The sequence below is a fragment of the Plecotus auritus genome (assembly GCF_963455305.1).
Source record: "Plecotus auritus genome assembly, chromosome: 3".
In the NCBI taxonomy this organism is placed as follows: domain Eukaryota; kingdom Metazoa; phylum Chordata; class Mammalia; order Chiroptera; family Vespertilionidae; genus Plecotus; species Plecotus auritus.
The window spans coordinates 184,343,565-184,358,453 of NC_137772.1; the positions used below are offsets into that span (position 1 = coordinate 184,343,565).

Here is a 14,889-nt window from a genome sequence, read left to right on the forward strand (position 1 = left end):
ATGTCTCTTCCTTAATCTCACATGCATAACTGAAACTTCAAAACTGTTATTTTCTGGAACATTTGAGATCTTGTTTCCCAGCATATATCATCAGTTTGGCTCAAATAAACTCGTACAAAAATTCTCTACAGGTTTGGACATTTCTTATGCCAACACTACTGAGATTAGGGAGAGAAAAAGAGCCAGAAAGTCAAGAGATATTTACTGAATACCAACCAACCACAGGACCTCTATCGTGAGAAGAGTAACAAAAATGGAATCACGGCGATATGACATTTTACCCATCATCATACCCTACTTAAGGGTAGAGGCATGAAACAAACCTAAAGCTGTCAACAATGAAACCAGTATACCCTCAAGAGCTTGAACTCAGGGATATGAGTGTAGCAGCATGCCTGAGATAAAAACAACGTGAAGTAAGCAAATAGGTTGTGATCTGCTTTTCTGAAGAGATGGTGCATTAAAAAAAGGAAGGCAGTTTAATGGGAGCCAGGGAAAAGGACATAGCAAATGGTGCCACAGTGCTGCTACATATGCTAATTACTTACATCAGAAAGGCAATTTATATACCAATATGCTTTATGTAAATAGATCCCTGAAAATATCAAATTAATCCAACTGCCTTTCCCCCCCTCGTTCTGTAATAATACAGTTTATAAATTAATTATTTGTTCTCCTTCATGAACTTACTAATAAGTGTGAATGACCATGAAAACAAGCAGATGTCAGTGATTCCCTTGTAATTAATATACTGATATTTGGCTAATAAATCAGTACTTTGCATTCCTGAACTAGAAGCAGTCAGTCCGAACTCTGCCATCTTAGGTTACTTTCATGATGCTAATCACCTCTACTGAAAAATCTAAGAAAGGACCAATACTCTGAAAGTGTGCATCCTCTGTTTGCCCTGACTGAGCAGCCAGTGCATCTCCCCACTGGATATTTCTTTTCATTACTGTAGGTATTCCAGAAGCAGACAACCTTGCAAAAACAGAATCTATATTCTATATATATAAAAGACTAAGTGACCATCCGGTAGCTATGATGCACAATTACCACCAGGGGGCAGATGCTCAACGCAGGAGCTGCTGAGCAACAGCAACTTTGCAGAGTGCCCTCTTGCACTCCAGGACCCCTTGGGGGATGTTGGACTGCTGATTTCGACCTGATCCTGAACACCTGCTGGAGAGACCCCACTCACTCCGCAGATGCCCTTTGAGCCCCAGGTGTAGCTGGCTGGGGAGGGACTACGGGAGGTTGGCTCCAGGGCCTGTCTGGCCCGTCTTGCCCAGTCCCGCCCCACTGGCCACCTTCTAATTAATTTCCTTTCAGTGTGCACAAATCTGTGCACCGGGCCTCTAGCATAACAAATAAAATACTTACGTTCAGGTAGTGGAATGAGTGGGATAAATTTGCTGAATACACTCTTTGTAATAGAAGGACTGGATACAAAGCAGGAATAATTGCCTTTGTCTGATGCCTCAACATTCGCAATGTAGAGATTGCCATTTGTCTGAGATACAAATCTTCGTTTATCCATTGTTATAAACACAGGGAATTCATTTAGAAGCCAGCGGTAGCTAAGATCATCTAGAAAAAAATATATTGTCTACTAAATATTAAACCTTTCTCCAAAAGCAAAGACTTTGTTATCTAGTAATAACCTAGCACATAATCTAATCTAGGCTTTGTAGAGCAGATGTTGGAAGGAGGCCAAGACAGTGCAAATTTTCTCAAAGCTACTATAATTTGAGTGAATATAAGCATGTTGCTAAGCAATTATATCTATTTCTCTCAATTATTTTATGGACTAGTAATATTCTTCTAATGCATTGATGGACTAAATGAAACTCAGAGAGATTAAATGTCTTGCTTAGAATTTCATGACTATGGATTTTTTTGAATCAAAGTCTGATCATTCAAAGCTCATGACCCACTTCCCTGCTGCATTTTAAAAAATAAATTCAGTACTATTAGCCATACTGTGGCTTTATGTCTTTTTTGTTTTTGTGCTTCTATTGTAAATTATAGATTTAGAAATGAGTTTATATAACCTGTTCTGGTCACACTAAAAAGTAAAAACCATAGAAACAGAGAAATGCATGCTACTGGTTTTGTTAAATATTAGGAAGCATAGCACATGGTAACTCTTAACCACAGGAAATTCCTTTGGCTAAACCTGCTGACTGGTGTGACCAAATGTTGAATTTCCTCATGAACTTGCTGCTTTTCATGCAGTTTTCTCTTCCTATTTTCCCCTCCTGCTCTGAGGGATGACTCCCCAGGTGTCATGCACAGCAGTAATGCACAAGAGGGCACTATGGGCATTCCATACTTCTCAGTCACAGAATGCTGAGTTCCTTGAAAACATCCTGGCCATGTGAAGACAACGGCTACTAGGAAGGTTATAAGAGGGGATCCCTATGTCAAGTTAGACCGAATGTTCGATGTGAGAGGGCACCCTACCCTGCAGGGGTCCTCAAACTTTTTAAACAGGGGGCCAGTTCACTGTCCCTCAGACCATTGGAGGTCCAGACTATAGTTTAAAAAGAAAACTATGAACAAATTCCTATGCGCACTGCGGGCCTGGGATGAGTTGGCTGCTAAGCAGGACAGGCAGCGGCACCTGGCGGGCCGGATAAATGTCCTCGGCGGGCCGCATGTGGCCCGCGGGCCGTAGTTTGAGGACCACTGCTAGGGAGTTCACAGTGACTGGTACAGCTGTCAAAGGGAGTGTGAAAGAGAGCTAACTATGAAAAACTGCAAGAATTTCTTGGGCATAATAATCCAGGGTATTCCATTTAGATTAGCTATGTAATTTTCTTCAGCAACTTATACTCTCAGGGAAGTAAATGAAGATGATTACATTATGCTTCTTCTTAATTTTAAATTTTAAATGACAGAAGCGGTACACTTGTATTATCAAAATAAATAGAAAGTATAGATAGAGTTCAAAGAGAAAAAAATATTAAACCACCATAATTCTCCAATGTAGAGTTATTGTTAGAATATATCTTTTTGGACATTTATATCTGTGAATAATTTTATCATTTTAATAGTTATCCTTATGCTGATTTAGGGTCAGGTAAAAATCACAGAAGTATCAAGATAGGAAGAAACTTAGGGGAAAGCTTAAACTGCTAAATTGGGTTCTTGAAATTGGGCAGAAAATAATGCCATGTAATCTTTGCTTCAAAATGATATTGGAGTAAATTGTAAAACATACTGTAAATATATGATTTGTGAAATAATTCTTTCCTATTCTCATTTAAAAACAAAACTCAATATTTTGCCATGATTTCTGGTTACAATTAAATTCAAAAAAAATAAAAAGTAAGGAAAAATATAGATTTCCTTGGAAAAATATTTTTAAACTTACACTACTTTCAAGACAGCACACACAAAATGCATTCAGAATAGTCTGGGTACTCAATAGTTATGTGAATATGGAGACCTGCATTTTAATTCTAGACTAACTAACTTTGGCCAGCCTATTTAACCACGCTATTATTCAGTTTCTCTAAAATTTAAGGTTGTGTTTTGTGTTCCCCTGTTAGAAATGGGTGAAGAAGAATGGAATAATGTTTTAATATTTGAACTTTTAAGGGACAAAAACTAGGTCAGTGAAATGATCATGATGATATTTATATGAACATAAGTATTGGACTACAGAGCAGTTGCTCTGGCTGATTTAATGCCCAATGAGAATTCTGCACTTATTTAATACATACTGAGGACCAGCCCTAGCCAGTTAGCTCAGTTAGCTCAGTTGGTTAGTTTTGTCCCCATATGCCAAGGCTGCAGGTTTGATCCCAGTCCAATTTATGGCATAATATTAGAACTATAAGAATATAAAACATACAAAGCAGTTTTCCAGTGTGAAAAAGTGGTATTTCTATATTACTTCAAGACAGATATAATAAATAAAACAAGTGAAAATTATTGAAAATATATGAAGACCTAGCCAATTTGGCTCAGTGGATAAAGCGTCAGCCCACGGACTGAAAGGTCCCAGGTTCCATTCCTTGGTTGCAGGCTTGATCCCCATCACTCATTGGAGTGTGTGAGGGAGGCAACCAAGTGATGTGTCTCTCTCACATCAATGTTTCTCTCTCTCTCTGTTTCTCTCTCTCTTCTTCTCCCTTTCATTTTCTCTAAAAAATCAATGGAAATATATCCTGGGATGAGGATTAACAATAACAACAACAAAAGAAAATATATGAAATATTCAACTTTGGCAGCTTTTATTACAGCCATATCAAATTACTGAAAACATGTATTCAAAGGTTGAATCTTGTAACAGGCGACACTTAATTTATCTCCTTTCTAAATTAGATGATTATTCTTGCAGATTGGTGTTCCTAATGAGGTTACTACTTATTATGTCTTTATCCCTTTCTTGTGTTAAATTACAGTTCACAGTATATTGTAGGTGTTAAATTGTTAATAAAATGACTGATCACACATCACTCCTCAGTACCATTCTATTTCAGAAGTAATTTGTAGAAAATCTACCATAGTTTCTCCAGTGTGACAGAAATATTAATGGGAACGCAATCTAACGTATATAAGGTGTCCCCAAAATTTATACACGCACATTGAATAATTATAAAGGCAGTGTTTATTAAAATACATTTCATTTTTAAAATTGAGCTATCAGCTGTCAAAGTGTGTATACATTTTTTGGGACACCCTGTATATTATTTATAAACGGAAACAATCATAAATCTTTGGGATAAGGGCCAAGTAATTAAAGAACCAAAGAAAACACCCTCTCCAACCACTAGTACATGATATATTATAAGGTTATGCAAATATTGAGTTCAATTTAATTATAAATGTACCATTGTTGTTAAGAAAATTAAAGCTTACCCATTTCATCCCATAGAGGCTCACAGTCATAGACAAAGTTACCTGGAAAATGGTATGGAGGATCACAGAGAAGCACTATTCCTTTTCCTTCTTTCACTCTGACCTCAGGACGTTCCTCAGGTGGGAAAGGATCAAGATCTAATTATGAAAGCAAGAAGGAAGTATTCACTCTCTCTGGTCAATAGAGAGAGATAGTGATTGAAGTTCACCTTTCACCTGCTAACTCACTTTGGATGATTCTTCTCAGGCGGTTTGGTGAAGCCAAAGTCAATTCCCTGTTTCTAGGTGGTAGATTTACATACACTACAGAAGACTTCTGTGGAGAACCTGAGCTTACAGATACTGGTAGCAGCCTACATAACTCTTCTGACAACCCTAAAGATTCCAGATATCCTAAACTTTTGCTTCACCTTTAGGAAAACTCTCAATAAGAATATCTGGAAATACAAGCATAACAGACAAAACCAGGGATCTACCAAAGAAAGCAATGAACTTAGAGACATGGACTCATTTGAAAGGTATATTTCCCTTTCTGAGGTAGGATTCCAAGGTGGAGAAGGAATTAGGGTGAAAGGCAGGATCCTAGGTGAGAAACATGAAAGTCAGCAATCTCTTGGCCCTTTTCAAATTCTGCGTTTTCCTCAATTCTCATTTCTTTTACTCTTCCCTATGTATTTGGAACTCACATTTTGCTTGATTTCTGCATGCTCTACTATTTGATTCTTCATTGGTTTTACTGGAGCTTATTCTATTGCCACCCTGCCTCATTCCGTATCTGTCATCAGTACTCAAATTATAAAATCTAATTGTTATTTCTCTCAATATATTTATATCTCTGAAAAGTCCTCCTCCTAATTGTTACCTTTGCCCAGAAAAACCTAAATATCATCATATCTAGTCCTAATGTCTCACTTCAATGCCATCCCTATCCTCAGATACTTAGTTGATATTTCAACATAGATAACTTATCGTAACCTCTGCGAGTAAACAATCATTTAAATGCTTACAACCACCCTTTAATTTGGTTTTATTTGCTCCCATCCCATTTTTTAAATAGAACAGAATGTTTCTACCCTTTGATTAGACTTTCTTTTTAAAATATATTTAGTTGCCCTAGCCAGTTTTGCTCAGTGGTCAGAGCGTCGGCCTGTGGACTGAAGGGTCCTGGGTTCAATTTCAGTCAAGGGCACATGCCTGGGTTGAGGGCTAAATCCCCAGTAGGGCACGTGCAGGAGGCAGCCAATCAATTATTCTCTCTCCTCATTGATGCTTCTATCTCTCTCTCTCCCTCTCCCTTCCTCTCTGAAATCAACAAAAATATATTTTAAAAAGTAAATAAAAATAAGATATATTTAGTTAAGTGCAATGCAATCAGTCGATTATTTCTACAAGGATTGTTTATTACTTACAGTCCCACTGTTGTCACACCCAATTTAATCTGTTTCCTGACCAATTTAATCTGTTTCCTGATCCTGTTTCATTGCCTCCTAGTAATCACTACCATGTGGATCCTCTTAAAACATCATTTTCATCCTCTAATCAATTTTTCAAAAGATGTAAATGCTGACCTATGCAATCACATACTGCAGCACCTGGAGTCCAGCTCCTCTCCCAAGGCACAATATCCCTTCAGAACAACTTCTAACTGTTAGTTCAGCACAGTTTTTCAAAATATTTTTTTATTATTGCCCACCCAAAGAGAAATTTAATTTAATTTAAAACAATTCATTTGATTAAATTTTGCTTTACTTTATTTACAATGAAATAAATTAAATACTAAGGGGTGAGACTTTGTCAGGTAGGGTTGCATTTTGGAGAGCCACAACCAGTATGCTGTAATATCCAAGATGGTTTCTCCCCACCAGGAACCAACTTTCACTCCCTTTGGAGTGGCATCACCCCCATTGAGAATACATTTCCATTGATGCTAATCTTTAGAAACTTATTCAAGATCTTTTAGGATATGGCCTTAGCTTGTTTTCTAATGTTACCTTTCACTGTTTCAAGTGCATTTATAATACCTCTCAGGATGCTTTGCTCTCCTGCATTGTTTTTTTCTCCACACAATTAAGGCCCACTAATCACATTAGACCATCTATGGAGACTTCCTCTCACTTTCCTTTCTTCCTTATTGCTCCTCTTGCTGAACTCTTATGGTAACATCTAAGTTTTACTCCACATACACATACTTGTGCTTTGTAAGGTTACAATTACTTACATCCAAAGCTCAGGGTGGCTTCAGTGCTCCTGACCATCCCATAGTTATTTGATGCTAAACAGTAGTAGACTCCAGCATCTTTCTGTTTGTCAGGGTTGTTGATAACAAGGTTTCCTCCTACCATACTGTACCGATCACTTGTCAGATCAATATCCCCATTATTCATTCTCCATCTATGAGAAAAAGAAATACATTTCATTCAAATGACCTTTGCACAGCTAATATCATTCTAAAATAATATGGGACAGCTCATTGTGAATTCAGGCAATTAAATAGATGGCTCACTGTGGTATTTCTTTACATGCTATAATTGCATATTCTGGGCTCATGATTTATAATTTAGCTCAGGCACAGAAAGGTAAATGTTCAAGTGCATGAAACAGTCCCACTTTTTTCATGAAGCATCCCAAAGGACAAATACTATATTTAATTTTTAGATAAATTGGTTTCTTAGCTGATATACATGGTTTATAAATGATGCCTAGCTATGCACTAGTTCAATTCATGCATACATAGGTATGGTATATAAATATTAAAAAGCATTACTCTGACAGAAATAAAATATAAAATAATATGTCAGTATTTTATTTTAATATCCAATTAATTTTTCAATAAAACAAACTAATTAAAATCAGGATTTTCTCAGTAAATGTCATAATCTGATAAATAGAGGTCTATCACATAATTTGAAAATGATAAAAATCAATTGAGTTTTGGTTTCCAAGCCACAGATGTAGTATTGTAGATATGGGGATTATGTTATAAATAAATTGACTAGAAACAGGAATCCAACTTTCTCAGTGGGGTGATAAGAAGAATGCATGTGGACAGTAGTTTTCAATTAAGTTGCCCACCTGCATAATTTTATAGTGATTTTGTATCAGGGTTCATCCTTAAGGTTCCTTGTCTTCCACAGTGTTATAAGATAAGAGCTATCGCCCTAGCTGGTTTGGTTCGGTGTATAGAGTGTCGGCCTATGGACTGAAGGGTCCCGGGTTCGATTCAGGTCAGGGGCACGTGCCCAGGTTGCCAGCTGGATCCCCAGTAGGGGGTGTGCAGAAGGCAGCTGATCAATGACTTTCTTATCATTGATTTTTCTATCTCTCTCCCCTCTCCCTTCCTCTCTGAAATCAATAAAAATATATATTTTTAAAAATTGTAAGGTAAGAGCTATGGTCAAATAGGGACTGTGGTTGCAGTTATTTCCTGGCACAGTTCTGTTTAGGGTCAGAATCTTGCCAAAGAGGCCTAAGAGTATTTGGAACATTCTTAGTTTTAAATTTTACAATGTAGCAGGTGATTTCAAAGCAAACACAGAAAACCTTGCTTTGTGTTTTAAAAAATTACCAAATTGCAACCCAATAAAATCCTCTCTCTTCCCCAGCTGATGGCACTCTTGTCTCTGTTTGAATCATCCAATGTCAAATTGCTTAGCAGTTGCCAAGTGAATGGGTTTCCCTGTTGGGCAGTTCCAGTTGTTATGTTTTGTTTTGTTTTTTTCCCCAAAACAGTATGTTGACTCCAGATTTTTGTTCATTGCCTTAGCTTCCTCCCAGGGGATCTGATTCTGCCTTTGATGTCATATAATAATCAAGTTTTGCTGTTTTGGGGTAAGTTCACTGGTCTATTAATTTTCAGAAACACCCACAACATTGTTGCAATCCCTTTCATGGGAAGGGGGCGGGATTTCCCGTTAAATGCAATTTTATCTGAGCCCTTGTTATTTGGGGGAACAAGAAAAGATAACAAAACCCTTAAGGCTGGTAAGTAGAAGGCAAAGTTCCCCGTTGTACCTTTCAGGATGTTACCATGAATAACAAATTATCACAGTATGTGCCACAGATATAAAACTACTATGTGAATGACAAATTGCAGGATTACCAAGGTTAGGAAGACTTGCCCCGAATATTAAGTAAATTTTTAAAACTTCAAATGTTCTTTCCCATCAGACAAACTAAATCCTTAGCTAATTTTTTTCTTATTATGCTGTCGACAGCAGACAGCCTTCATAACAAAACAAGTCATTTGCTTTTCCCTGCCAGCTCTCTACATGAATGTGTAGAGTCAGGCCACACTTGTCCTGGCAACTTCTGTGCTGTGCCACCTGTGGGAGGGGTATTTGCCAAGCGAAGTTTTGCTTCTTATCTTTACTTTTGAAATTTTGGTAAGAACACTTAATGGGACTGGAGGGAGGGGGAAATAGGGAGTTGCTAATAGCAATGTACAAAACTATAGTTAGACAAAGCTTTGCTTCTACTGTCTTTGTGGGGAATAGGGGTGGCAGTGGGGGGCGGCAAGGAGGAGCACGTGTTTTTAGAACACTGTCTGCAACAACTCTTGTGTGTTGTTGCCTCCTTTCCAGCCTGGAGGCTGATTTGCTAAGGTTCCATGTATTGCATGTCAAGGACACAAAGTCACAGAATAAGAACCACAGAAATAGCTTTTGAGATGATGACAAACTATCTAGAAAGATGCATACTAAAAATTACACGTTTCTTTGGAAATCATAAAATCTGAGTTTCAGTCCTGGGTCTGTGATTTACTCACTTTGAAGAAAGTCAGTTTACTTATTCAGGGCTCAGCTTCCTCTTCTATAAAATCATGTGCTTGGATTAGATCTCCTCTACAGCTCCTATTGGTTATACTATTCCATGTCCATAAACTCCCATTATGTTTGGCTTAAGGGTAGACTTAAGTCTAGCCCATCAAATATATTCAAAACAAACGTATAATTTATAATTTATAACATATATACTTATATTGCACTCCCACGCATGAAATTGAAACAATAAAAATAATTTCAACAGGATAGTGATGTGGTTTCTAAATTCATATATTTTGTTTTAAGAATAATTTTGTTATAGCCAGAGGCAAGTAAAAATGAGTTCAATTAGAATTAAATGGGGGGGGGGAAGTGGTATTCTCTTTGATAACAACTTTTTATAACAATAGAAAAGTCAATTTTATATCCAGGAAAAAAATCTACTATTAAAATCAACCTTGTTTAATGACAACCTTCAATTAAGTCAGGTGACAATAACATACTAGAGCCCCAATTTCTCCATCAATCACTTGCTTTGTCTTCATGGAACCATTCCATACGTGAAATTCAAATCCATTGGCATCTGTTTAATTTTTGAATCTTAATTTTTGTATCAGGCTAGAAACTGTTAATAATATATTTTTCTGAACCATCTGAAGCAGGAAAACCCATTGTTACATTTTTTAAAGTTATTTTTTTATCATCAATAGGTACCCCATAAAAATAGAAAAAAAAAGATTTATATAGATTGTTCAATAGGTAGAGACATTTAAGAAATGTGCTGTGTTGTCTGGATATATATTCGAGACTATTGAAAAAAATGTGTAGCTTTCTAGAATTATTTATGCAAGCACTTTAAATGAAGTTAATATAGAACATTATCCATCATTTGTAGGTATAGGTTATCTAGGCCAATACATACAAGAACATTTTATCTTCACATGTGCATGATCTTCATAGAACCTTTTGCATGATTAGTATGATTTCCATCACACAATTTTTAAATTGATAATGTCAACTGGCACTGGCTTTATTTTTGCAGAAAATAGTAAGTAAATTATTTATTTGCATATGTTTAAGAAAATTACTATATACTTAGGCATTTAACAACTTTTTAAAAATCACTTGTCTGCCAACATTTTTGTTAATGTCCCTGGACTTTGTAGAACGCCGTATAGCACAGCTTTCTCAGTTGGTACTGGTCACAGGTGCTAATCTGTAAACCCCGGTTCACTACACCGTTTGGGAATAAGGAAGCGCAGTACTTTACTTGTAAACTGGGAAAGGGCTGGCTCGTGCCCTACAGTTGAGTGAAACTTTTCCTTCTGGTGATTCCTCTGGATAAATGGTATTAATTGGTTGCTCTTCAAAAATTGGTCCAAATCCTTTGTCTTCCTCAGAAACTGTAATGAAAATGAAATTATTTTACATTGTGCTGGTTTATAAGTAAAAAAATAAAATAAAATTGGGGACATTAAAAAAGTTTTTTAGGGAAAAAAAGTCAGAATCACAGAATCTCTATTTTTATTCAGACTGAAGATAATTTGCTTCTATAATCCTGAGGAAAACATTTAGGTTTTTATTAAAAAATTTTCCTGCTCATCTCTCATCATTTCTCCCAAAGCACTTTGTGTGGCCATGCTTAACTGCACACAGCTCCTCAAACAAGTCATGTTTCCATGCCTCTGAGCTTTGCACGTGATGTTCTTTTCTACAACCAGCATCAACATTTGTGCAGTCCTTTATGACTTAGCCATAGAGTCCACTCTTTCAAGAAGCCACATCTCACCTGGCCTAGCTCATTTGTATTCTCATAACTCTTTGTCCAGCGTATGGTACCTATCGTGTGATTCTCTTTGTTGTTGTTAATCCTCACCTGAGGATATTTTTCCATTGATTTTTAGAGAGTGGAAGGGAGGGGGAGAGACAGAGAGAGAGAAACATTGATGTGAGAGAGACACATCAATTGGTTGCCTCCCAAACACTCCCCCACCAGAGCCAGGGATGAAGCCTGCAACAGAGGAATGTGCCCTTGACCAGAATCAAATCCAAGACTCTTCAGTCCAAGGACTGATGCTCTATCGACTGAGCCAAACTGGCTAGCACTATTGTTTGATACCTTTCTGTTCCACTAGATTGTAAATACTTGGGGACAGGTGGCTGTGTCCATAATCTTGGTAAAATACTCTTCTTTGCTATCTGCCTAGCAGTCTGCAACAAATAAAGACTTATCAACTATTGAACAGCAGAATAAATTAATTTCTAGATGCTCTGGGAAAATTAGTTCCTTTCCTGGGTCAGTTCTTATTTTTTTTCTAAACATGTGACCAGCACAGGTACTTAGCAACATCTAGAACAATCAACAAATTAACATGAATATGGGAATTGGCCAACTGGTTTAAAATCCATCATAAAAATATACACGTTGGAAAGCAGTTGTTCCTCACAGTGTATCCTCTCTGGACAAGAAGAGGAATACCTCACAGCCACAGGAGGAGAAAAGAATCACTCCACGTCATCAATATGACAGCATTTACAGAACAGAGATAAGAGTCATATGTCCCAAATGAATTAATACTGATGTGTATGGCTAGAAAACAGGGATATTCTTACATGAGATCACTATAATATATTTTCTAGATCCAACCTATGGCTCACTTCTCCAATTTATTGTGTCTGCTCTAACATCAATCTTGAGGATGAGAGCTTTGTTCATTTCCCTTAACAAATAGCTTAATTAAGTCATCTAAATCTTGCCTTGGTTGTGTTTAACAGTGCCTCTCCCAGACTACTTATTAACCTATATAGCATGGGGAGAATAATAAAATATACCTCATTAGATTATTGTGATAATTATTTTGAGACGATATATGTAAGACAGGACTATACCTGGCTTATAGTCAGCAATTAATGCTATTTTTCCTCTCAATGACAGTGCTTTTCACAAAGTATATGTAAACTAGAGGCCCAGTGCATGGAATTTGTGCTCTCAGGGGAGTCCCTCAGCCCGGCTTGTGCCCTCTCACAGTCCGGGAGCCCTCGGGGGATGTCCAACTGCTGGCTTAGTCCCGCTCCCCATTAGGAGTGGAACTAAGCTGGCAGTCGGACATCCTTAGCGCTCGCCAGCCATGAGCCTGGCTTCTGATGCACTGACCACCAGGGCACCTGCATTGAGCATCTGCCCCCTGGTGGTGAGTGCGTGTCATAGTGACCGGTCATTCTGTTGTTTTGTTGATTTTCATATTAGCCTTTTATTATATAAGATATGTCCAAATACTCCACTCCCATCTGCCCTTTATAGGAACAGATAATTAAACATTTAGGAGATAAAAATATAAAATTAAATTCCAACATGTTATTGAATTTATTTTCCATGTTGAGAAAATCTTGTATTTAATTTATGTTCCTTTGCTCATTTTCTAAATAAAAAAGCAGAACACTATATCACATTAGTGTTTTTGATAAGTATTATTTTATAAATATAGGTCCCTTGCTTTTTTAAATTTTTCATTCCTAAGAAAATAATGTATTCTATTAAATAGGTTAGTAATTGCTGTATACATTTTATTTTAAGAACATGTTTGGACCCTAGAGAGGTAAATTACTCAAAAGAAGTTTTTGAATTGCATTGACATGCTCAGTGTGAACCTCTGAATGCCAACTTCCTAACCCGCCCAAAGAGTGTCTGAGGTCATCACTCTGATAGTTCAACTAGGATGCTCAGATGAAGGGAAAGAACTTACTAGGCTTTGCAAAGGATCCACCAATGCAAACGTTTTACTCTCCACTGACAAAAGATTCAGTCATCTATTGATTTTTTTTTTCTAGAGCCATGGAAAAATTAGATGACAAATTATAATGCTTTGGAAGCATATGGAGCTAAAGGACACGAGAAATTAAAAAACCAAATAGGTATCATGTTTTCAATATATATTATTATTTTTAAAGTATATGCCCTTTTTCTTAGTGGATAGAATCTTCTGAAAAGGAGAACAAAATTATAAGTGACTTTTCTCACATAACTGAAGAAAAAAACTAAAATCACACTATTTTATCTGCTCTTAATGCAAATTCATTTATTCTCTACAATATGGTTATAAGTTATTGCAGGGGGAAGTTCATTTCACAAAAAGGTTAACACGAAAGAAAGAAGTCATATATGAATTATTTGCTGTCAAATTTACAAATGTGAGTGAGCTGCAAAGTCTCCTGCTTCTTCCCGCACCATTCTCAGCTTCGCGATTATTATCATCAGGTAGTTGGACGATCTAAAATGGGATACTTCACCTCTCATTGTGTGGAAATGGCCCACTGTCATCTTGCTATTCTATGTTATTTCTGGAAGGTGTAATTACAATTCATGCTCGAGAGTAATTTTTTATTCATTTTACATCCATTTTGAAACAAATTCTATTTCTCATTCTGTAATGTCATCTCAATCTGTTGGTTATCAAACATAATCTTACATAATTATATTTATTGTAAAAAGAGTCTCAGGGAGAAAAATCTATTAGAAAAAAGCAATGGTGACAAAACTTGAAGAGTCTAATATTGGAATTTTTACAGTGTTTACAATGTTATAACAGGGTTATGGCCTGTGTTACAAGCTCTCGTGAAATACAGTAACTATTTCAACTCTCTCAAAGCATACTTCTTCCAGACAGTGCAGGCTCTTCTCTGCTGTTAGCTTTTCTTCACCGGTAAGAGAACAAGGACATTTAGGACTAGAGCTTTAAATGCTCTGGTGCCCCAATCTGTTAGGATCGGATTGCGGATAATAGGTAAACTATAGTAATTTATTATAACTAAAATGGAAAGGAGTTGGTCTCAAGAACGTGCAGGAATCACTCATTAGAAGGAAGACTAGGTCAGGTTAGCAGTAAGGTTAAGTTGACTAAATTTTCTCTTGTATGGTTTTACCCGCCCAAGAAAAGCCTACCACATTTCTCCATAGCAATCACTTCTTTGGCATATGGTCCACCCCTGAAGCCTCTAAACCCTGCGTTTTGCATCACTGTCTGGGGATCTTCTCACACCTACCTTAATGTCTGTGTATGTATGCTGAAGTAAGCCAGGGAATGTCTGAGGGCACAAAGCTGGGAGAGGCCAGGGAGGAGCCTTCCCTACAGGTTCAGAGGGAGCATGGCCCTGATAACACTGGTTTTGAACTTCCAGCCTCCAGAGCTGTGAGACTATTTTCTGTTTTTTTAAGCCACTCAGTTTGTGGATAGCAGTGCTAGGCAACTAATACATGTAT

At 37.1% G+C, this 14,889-nt stretch overlaps 1 protein-coding gene across 4 annotated transcripts in view; it reads right to left on the bottom strand.

The window, feature by feature from the left end:
• CNTN1 (contactin 1) overlaps positions 1-14,889 on the bottom strand; it is a 292,079-nt gene that overhangs the window by 118,381 nt on the left and 158,809 nt on the right. For all 4 annotated transcript variants that reach the window (XM_080661300.1, XM_080661301.1, XM_080661302.1 and 1 more), the window contains 4 exons: positions 10,903-11,035; positions 7,091-7,263; positions 4,915-5,010; positions 1,384-1,590 (listed from right to left, as the gene is read on the bottom strand). In XM_080661300.1, the coding sequence (XP_080517426.1) occupies positions 1,384-1,590; positions 4,915-5,010; positions 7,091-7,263; positions 10,903-11,035 (609 nt within the window). The remainder of the gene's footprint in view (positions 1-1,383; positions 1,591-4,914; positions 5,011-7,090; positions 7,264-10,902; positions 11,036-14,889) is intronic.